Source organism: Arachis ipaensis, chromosome B06 (genome assembly GCF_000816755.2).
Source record: "Arachis ipaensis cultivar K30076 chromosome B06, Araip1.1, whole genome shotgun sequence".
Lineage (NCBI taxonomy): Eukaryota > Viridiplantae > Streptophyta > Magnoliopsida > Fabales > Fabaceae > Arachis > Arachis ipaensis.
In genome coordinates this window covers 10,170,706-10,179,980 of record NC_029790.2, presented here as the reverse complement: position 1 = coordinate 10,179,980, position 9,275 = coordinate 10,170,706, and the positions used below count along the sequence as shown (strand labels likewise).

At 33.7% G+C, this 9,275-nt stretch overlaps 2 protein-coding genes across 4 annotated transcripts in view; both read left to right on the top strand.

Moving 5' to 3' along the window:
* LOC110263152 lies at positions 1,120-7,477 on the top strand. Its single transcript, XM_021103942.1, has 2 exons — positions 1,120-1,178; positions 6,961-7,477. The coding sequence occupies exons 1-2, from the start codon at positions 1,170-1,172 to the stop codon at positions 7,258-7,260; spliced, it is 309 nt and encodes a 102-aa protein (XP_020959601.1). The 5' UTR covers positions 1,120-1,169; the 3' UTR covers positions 7,261-7,477.
* The window catches only part of LOC107646022 (probable kinetochore protein nuf2), a 6,809-nt gene continuing 6,006 nt past the window's right edge, over positions 8,473-9,275 (top strand). Inside the window, exons 1-2 of one of the 3 annotated variants that reach the window (XM_016350205.2) lie at positions 8,473-8,782; positions 8,940-9,164. In XM_016350205.2, coding sequence (XP_016205691.1) covers positions 8,616-8,782; positions 8,940-9,164 — 392 coding nt within the window. In that variant the 5' untranslated portion in view covers positions 8,473-8,615. Of the gene's footprint in view, positions 8,783-8,920; positions 9,165-9,275 lie in introns of all 3 variants that reach the window. The other 2 variants (XM_016350203.2, XM_021103939.1) reach the window with 2 other exon arrangements.

The window sequence follows — 9,275 nt, the reverse complement described above, 5'->3', positions numbered from 1 at the left end:
TCAAAATTGAAATGTATGTATTTGTTAACCTAAACAAAGTTATATGCTCAAAATCAAAATTTATGTATTAAAAGAAAAATTATATAATCTATCTCAAACATATGAGACACACAAAATATTAAATATTTTTAACTATATGGAAGTACTAAAGAAAATATTAATCTGGTCATAATATATATTCGTTACCAGCGTTAATATCTTAGTTGTCAAATTATTTTGGTTTGAGTCAAATAAATCTATTAAGAAATCTAAATCTTTTTTTTTTTTTTAAATATTTACAAGAAACAAATATCAAACGAAATAAACGAAATTATTAAACTAATTACATGATTATCACATCTAAATTTATAAGTGATGTTATTCAAGGGTCGAAGGAGTGTCATTCTAAATAATTTGAAAAGAAATTCAATTTTTCTTAGAACTTTCTAAATTTAATTAGTTTCAATTTATAATTGTGAAAGATTATATAATTTTTGTGTGTTTTATATGTTTGAGGTAGATTATATAATTTTACTTTTAATACATAAATTTTGATTTTGAGCATATAACTTTGTTTAGGTTAACAAATACATACATTTCAATTTTGAGTATATATATATTCTAGCAAAATGTGATAATGTAAAAAAAAAGTTTTAGAATAGAAAAGAATAAGAGAGATTTTGAGAAGATTTAAAGGAGAGAAAAGAAAAGATACCATTACTAATTTTTTGTTTGTCAATTACATTTCTATTTCAAATTTAATATTATAAAAAAATTAAAAAAATTATATAAGGACTAATTTGATTATTTTTTAAAATTTTAGGGATGAAAATGACTTACGTCTAAACTTTCAAGGATTATTTTGATTAAAAATAACATTTTTACATTACGTGTCACTGATCTGACACGTCAACCAATCATCTCGTGACACGTGGCATCACCCACCACGTTATCATGTGCCACGTGGCACTTAACGTGACACGTCATCATCCAACTGACGGAAGGACTAACGTGATCAAGTCTTGTATCTTTCAAGGACGATTTTGATTACTTTTATTTTTCGAGGACCAAAATGGAGATCGGAATATCTTTTAGGGACGATTTTGAGTATTAACTCTAAGTGAATGAAGAAGGGAGTGGCAGCACAATCCAATTTTGTGCATGAAATTAAGGAAAGAACCCCTTTACTTATGGTTCAGGTTGGTGCTTGAATTTTTGTGCGTTGCTTCCAAAGTTAAATTAATGTTACTACTGATTTGCTGAGTTTTCGAATAACATCCTTACTTAATGCCCACCATCAGCATTTTCCTATCCCTGTAGTTCTATTTTCCATGATTTCAAAGTTTATACGAAATCATTCATGGTGGTTTCCCAAATGATGACTGTCTTATTTTGTGGCGGTATTATAGACTGCTTATATTATCTTATTATTGACATCTGCACATTTAACTGTGTTTATTCAACTACGAAGTAAATAGAAGCCATAAGTTGTAATGTTGCAAGGGCCAATCTCTGAAGGGATGCCTAATTTGTTGATCAATGAAAGCAATGCATGTGATTTTAAAATGATAAATGTGCATTTAAGAAACACAAGTTGTCATTTGATATGCACATTATATGGCTTATTGAAATCAACCTATGAAATTAGCAATCTAATAAGGATCTTCATGGATGATTATGCAGCTTTCTGCAATGAGGCATTATAAAAATACTCATTTAATCTGGATTTGATTAATAGATCATTGTTTGTTAGAAAATTAAATCAAGAATATTTAAGAAAGTAGTATAACTACAATATACTAGAATATACTAGAATATTGAAGAAGTTCAAAATCAAATTGAATTGGAATTGAATGGAAGTTGCACTCATCACCTCCATACTAGAAGAATCATGAAGTGCATTGGAAGCTTCAAAATTGATGACTAAGCTTAATAAAGAATTTTTAAGATGTATTAGAAATTACAAGAAGTTACTTATTTGAATAGTCAAAATAAGAAGCAAAGTTAGATAAGTATGTGTATTAAGAAGCTAGTAGAATCATGAACTTTTAGTATGAAACTTTGCCTATATAAAGGCACATATGCCTTATGTATTTTGTGTGTTCCATGAAATGAAAAAAGATATGATTATGTAAAGTCCTTCTTTGTTCTATTATTTCATAAGAGTGTTGGTGAGTTTGAGAGATTGAAAATATGATAGTGTTACTTAAGAAAGTGAGTGATCTTGGGGCCAATTGAAGTGTGAGTATTATTCTTACAATTGGTATCAGAGCTGGTTAATCCAGCGCCTGGTGTTAGAGAGTTTGTGAGGTGTGGGAGAGTTCTCACATAGTTGTTTGTTCATAGAGTTGGTATGGCAAACACCTTCAATATTGTGTGGTCTGGTCCCAAGGTAGATGGGAAACTTGATTATAGTTATTGGGAGACTTTAATGTCTACCCATTTGAAGGTCCAGAACCTGTGAAATTTCATTGAACCAGGTTTGCAAGAAGGAGCAGATGCTGCCCAACAGAGGAGATATCAATTGGCGCTATCTCAAATTCACCAAGGAGTAGATTATACGGTGTTTGGCAAAATTACAAATGCCAAAAGTGCAAAAGAAGCATGGAACACATTGAAGCTGTCATATAAAGGCGTAGATAAAGTTCAGAAAGCAAAGCTACAGTATTTGAGAAGAGAATATGAAAGGTATGAGATGTCTAGCTCAGAAACCGTTGAGCAATATTTTACTCGTGTTACAGATCTCGTCAATAAGATAAGAGTCTATGGAGAAGATATGTCCGATAGCAAAGTGGTGGAGAAAATTCTTCACACCATGCCGATGAAGTATGACCATGTGGTGACTACGATACTAGAGTCCCACGATATGGACACCATGACGATTGCAGAGTTGCAAGGAACCATGAAAAGTCACATCAGCAGAATATTGGAGAAGTCAGAAAAATCAATTGAGGAAGCCCTGAAAAGTCTAGTGAATTTAAACAATGTTGCAGAATCAAGTCATACACAAGTAGGACAAGGTCGTGGTTTTAATTTTCAAAGTAGAGGCAGAGGAAGTTTCAGATGTAGAGGTCCTGGCAATTACAACCAAGAAAGTTATAATAATTTTACACCACCTAATCAAGGAAGAGGTGGAACGAATTTCAGGCCTATCAACCGAGGAAGAGGTCGAGGCAATTTTTATCAAGAAAGAACCAATTTTAACTGCTTTTATTGTGGAAAGTATGGACATAAAGCAGCATATTGCAGATTCAAAATGGTGAATAACAATCAAGCACACGTTGCAGAAAATCAGAATCAAAATGCTAATGATAATCCGGGTACTCAAACTTTATTTTTTACAAGTAATTCATGTGCTGAAGATGAAAATATATGGTACTTGGATAATGCTTGCAGTAATCATATGTCTGGTAGAAAGGAGTTATTTTCTTCTCTAGATGATTCAGTTAAACTATTATTGAAGTTTGGTAATAGTACAAAGATCCCTGTTGAAGGAAAAGGGCACATACCAATTAGATTGAAGGATGGTTCTCTGAGTTATATTTCTGATGTTTTCTATGCTCCTGAACTTGATTACAATTTATTGAGTATGGGGCAATTATCTGAGAAGGGATATAAGATGATAACTTATCATGGATATTGCACTGTGTTTGACAACAACAGAAGGTTCATAGATAAAGCAAAGATGACTTCAAACAGAATGTTTCCATTAAAAATTCAACATGTTAATCCCTCTTGCATGAGTTCTGTGATACTTGATGATAATTGGTTGTGGCATATGCGGTTTGGGCATTTCCATTTTTCTGGCCTAAACTACTTGTCAAAAAAAGGACTTGTTTCTGGTCTACCACGTATTCATATTCCCAATTGTGTTTGTGAGATTTGTCAACTGGAAAAGAAACACAGAGATCCATTCCCTATAGGAAAGTCATAGAGAGCCAGAAGATTACTTGAAAGTGTGCATTCAGATCTCTGTTCTGTAGAAGTTCCAAGTAACGGTGGTAGCAGGTATTTTATCACTTTTATTGATGATTTTAGTAGATATACATGGGTATACTTTCTGAAGCAGAAATCAGAAGCATGTGATGTCTTTAAGACATTCAAGACGTTTGTCGAAAAACAAAGTGGCTGTAAAATCAAAATTCTCAGAACAGACAGAGGAACAGAATATCTTGCGTGTTCAAAATACTTTAAGCAACACGGAATTCAACACCAACTAACAACTAGATACACTCCTCAACAAAATAGAGTTGCTGAAAGAAAGAACAGAACCATCATGGATATGGTCAGATGCATGCTCAAGTCAAAACAAATGCATAAAGAATTTTGGGCAGAAGCAGTCGCAACAGGAGTTCATATTTTAAACAGGTGTCTAACAAAAATTGTTCGTGATAAAACTCCAGAGGAAGCTTGGAGTGGAAAGCGGCCTTCCATTCATCATTTCAGAATCTTTGGGTGTATTGCTTATGCCCACGTACCAGATCAATTAAGGAAGAAGTTAGATGACAAAGGCGAGAAGTATATCTTTATTGGCTATAGCACAGACTCAAAAGCATACAAGTTGTACAATCCAAAAACAAAGAAAGTAATCATTAGCAGAGACGTGACGTTCGACGAGAAAGACTTGTGGGACTGGAACACAAAGACAAAAAAGCAGCTGACTATAATTCCAAATACATGTGATGAAGTAGAAGAAATGCAACCTGACACAACCGAACAACCAAAATCATCTAGAAGACCTCAAAGAGAGCGGAGACTACCTGCTAGATTAGCAGATTATGAAGTTGGCAATGACAACGATCCGTCCGATGAAGAAATCATAAACTTTGCTCTATTTTCAGATTGTGAGCCGTTGAACTTTGAAAAAGCCTCTAAAGACAACAATTGGAAGAAAGCAATGGATGAGGAGATTCATGCCATTAAGAAGAATGACACATGGGAGCTAACTGATTTACCAACAGATAAGAAGCCGATTGGAGTAAAGTGGGTTTACAAAACTAAGTACAAACCCAACGGTGAAGTTGATTGTTTCAAAGCAAGATTAGTTGCTAAGGGATACAAGCAAAAGCCAGGTATCGATTATTTTGAAGTATTTGCTCCTGTTGCAAGATTAGACACTATTCGTATGATTATTTCACTCTCGCGTCAAAATAAGTGGAAGATACATCAAATGGATGTTAAGTCTGCATTTCTAAATGGCACTTTAGAAGAAGAAGTGTATGTCGAGCAACCTGCAGGATATGAAGTTCTTGGAGAAGAAGATAAATTTTACAAGTTGAAAAAAAGCCTTGTACGGGTTAAAGCAAGCACCAAGAGCGTGGTACAAGAAGATTGATTCTTATTTTATTCAGAATGGTTTCAGAAGATATCCATTTGAACATATGCTTTATATCAAGTTCGTTGAACCTGGAGATATCTTGATCGTGTGTCTTTATGTTGATGATTTAATTTTTACTGGCAACAATTTGAAGATAATTACACAATTCAGGGAGGCTATGATAAAGCACTTTGAAATGACAGATATGGGTTTAATGTCTTACTTTCTTGGCATTGAAGTGGTTCAAAAAGATGATGGTATTTTCATTTCTCAGAAGAAATATGCAAATGATATTTTGAAGAAATTTCAGATGGAACATTCAAAACCAGTTCCTACTTCAGTCGAAGAGAAGTTCAAGTTGCTAAGAGAAGATAAAGGAAGAGCAGTAAATCCCACATACTACAAAAGCTTGATTGGAAGTCTGAGGTACTTAACTGCAACTAGACCAGATATTGTGTTTGGAGTTGGTTTGCTTAGTAGATTTATGGAGGAGCCTTGTACCAACCATTTGCAAGCGGCAAAACGTATTCTTCGATATATCAAAGGTACTTTAAATGATGGTATTTATTATGAAAATACTAATGAAGTAAATCTTGTCGGTTACACTGATAGTGATTGGGCCGGAGATATAGAAACAAGAAAAAGTACTTCAGGATTTGTATTTCATTTTGGTTCTGGTGTAATTTCATGGCCGTCAAAAAAACAACCAGTAGTAGCACTCTCTACAGCAGAAGCAGAATATATAGCAGCAGCAAGTTGTGCAACGCAAGCAGTTTGACTAAGAAGAATTCTTGAGGAATTGAACGAGAAACAAAATACTCCAACAACAATATTTTGTGATAACAAGTCAGCTATTGCACTTTGCAAAAATCCAATATTCCATGGAAGATCGAAGCATATTAATATTCGATTTCACAAAATCAGAGAGTTGGTGAATGAGAAAGAAGTTGTAATCGAGTATTGTCCAACTGAAGAACAAGCTGCAGATATATTTACAAAGCCATTGAAGACCGAGTTATTTTACAAGTTGAAGAAGATGGTTGGAATGATAAACTCTATAAGCTTGATTTAAGGGAGGCAATGTTAGAAAATTAAATCAAGAATATTCAAGAAAGTAGTACAACTACAATATACTAAAACATTTAAGAAGTTCAAAATCAAATTGAATTGGAATTGAATAGAAGTTGTACTCATCACCCCATACTAAAAGAATCATGAAGTGCATTGGAAGCTTCAAGATTGATGATTAAACTTAATAAAGAATTTTCAAGATGTGTTAGAAATTACAAGAAGTTACTTATTTGAATAGTCAAAGTAAGAAGCAAAGTTGGATAAGTATGTGTATTAAGAAGCTAGTAGAATCATGAACTTTTAGTATGAAACTTTACCTATATAAAGACACATATGCCTTATGTATTTTGTGTGTTCCATGAAATGAAAAAAGATATGATGATTATGTGAAGTCCTTCTTTATTCTATTATTTCATGAGTGTTGGTGAGTTTTAGAGATTGAAAATATGATAGTGTTACTTAAAAAAGTGAGTGATCTTGGGACCAATTGAAGTGTGGGTATTATACTTACATTGCTCGATGATTTTTGTGACAATTGAATGTCAGAACTTTGTTATTTTCATGGTTATCGAATAACCTCTTTTCTCTTGCAGGAAGAAAAGTCTGCTGGAGTAAAGAAGAATCCGTCCTCGCGTCCATTAAGCATGGTTATAAAAGTCAAGCCCCAGGCTAAAAAGGCCAAGGCGGATGAAAAAAATGCTGAAGAAGTTTCAAAAGCGGAAACCACTCTCGAGGATGATGATAGTGAACCCCAAGCTAAAAAGTCCAAGATAGATGGAGCAAATGCTGATGTTTCTAAAGCTGAAACTACTACTGAAAATGATTTGCCTAAGCCAGCACAATCATTAAATGCCCTTGTTTCCTACAGTGACGAAAGTGATGAGGACTTGTAATTTGATTTTTGTATTATGACAAGTTAGAGATCTTGTTCCTTATCATATAGCCATAGCCTCTAGTTATCTGTTGTATGTCATTCATGCCTAACACTTCCATTGTGGATGCCTAAAAGGCAACAAGGCATCACAATCACATCCAACTTAACCATGTACATTTTTTATTTGTGGAATAGAAAATTGAGCATGAATAGGATTTGGCTCTTGTTGAAATTTAAATTATGATAGCCGTTTACTTTCAAAGAATTTTTTTTTCCTTTTCTTTTTTGGGGACTGTTACCATAAAACACGTCTTAAAAAAAAAAAAGAAGTTATCATATACAATTGGGTGCAGCGTGATTATCGTTTACATTATTTTCTCAAGAAATTTTCCTAAAATAGTTATTTTCAGTTTGTCTGTTATATAATAACATATCTGACCTAACCTTTCGGTGAAATGAATTTTAAATCAAGTAAGCAGCACAAACGGTCCAGCTTTTAATTCCTTCTCCATCTGTATTGGATGAAGGGTTTGTTTGCTTGAGCTTTCGAAAAAAATGTTTTTTGAGTTATTTTTTTTAAAAAATTTTTTAAAAATATAAAAGTAATTTGTTATTTGGACATGATAAAATGTTTTTTGATCTATCAATTATATTTAGAAATATCAATACGAAAGTATTTTTTGTTTATTTATTATGTTAAAATTCTTTTTTAAATAAAAAATCTTTTAAAAAATATAAATTATAACTTCTTAAAAAAAATATTTTTTTTGCTAGTAATTTTTTAGTTTTATTTTTAAAAATTTGTCAAACATACAAAAAAAATAAAAAAATATTTTTTTGTTGAATTTTTTTAACAATTTAATAGCACTTAAAAAAACTCAGAGTAGATTCATTAATTGAGAAATTAGAAAGATGTGAAAGGAAATTTGTTCAAGCCCTATTGCAGCTTGATGGGAGTCTAACAGTTCCTCTATCTTTCCCAAGCCTCAGTTGCTGAAAGTTGACTATTTTTACGGGAAAAAAAATGGAGGATTTAGGCCGCTTAACAATAAGCCGCCGGCTTATGTTCGATACGAGCAGTGTCCATGATGGGCTTAATTTTTTCTTTTTGAAGACATGATGGGCTTAGTTTCAACTCACTTAGACACTGGCATAATCCGTATTGGGCCTAACATATACGCGAACAATGTTGTATATAAGTAGCCTCCATCGGACTCAACATAAGTAAATGGCGGGAAAAGTTATCGCTATTTTAATTTCAAGTGCAACTAGGTATTAATTTCTATTTTAGTTTTTTTCCCTTTTATTATCATCACCGTTCCGGCTTTCTCAGTCTGCCGATTTTGCTTCTGGGGGAAGAAGAAGACAACGACAATGGCGACGTCGAAGTACGAGTACCCAACGCTTTCGAGACCAGAGATAATCACAACCTTAGCGCAATTGCAGATTGCCAACATGATTGAGCAAGACTTCATCCACCCAAACCCTGACTTGATCTTCGAACTCTATACACGCCTCCTCATCCACCTCGACTTTCTTGAGTACTAATTTGTTACTCTTTCTTCGTTTTTGATTCTGTTACGAGTTAGTTTTCTTGCGTTAACCTGAATTCTGTTACTCAAAAAAGTTAGTTACGATGGACCATTCTTATTTCCGTTTTGTGTTCTCGAATTTGCGAGTTGGTGTCTCTGTCAACAGGGAAGAGAATGAGCAGCTTGATTTTGAAGCGGTGTCGAATTTCGATGATCCTGAACTTCACATGGAGTCCATCCGCGCTACAAAACTGTACTACAAGATTAAGGAGGTGCTGGCCATACTCGAGTGCCCTAGGAGAATTGTGTTCACGTTCGCTGATCTCCTTATGCCGGACACTCAGCGCACCGAGTTTTTCATCGGCTCTATTGTCAATTTTGTTCTCTATAGGTGGATACTTCTTTGCCCTTTCTATAGAAAGTTAGGAGAAACTGATAAGCATTTCTTAGCACAATAATCCAAGCGATTGCATTCATATATGTCTCTCATATACTTTTAGAG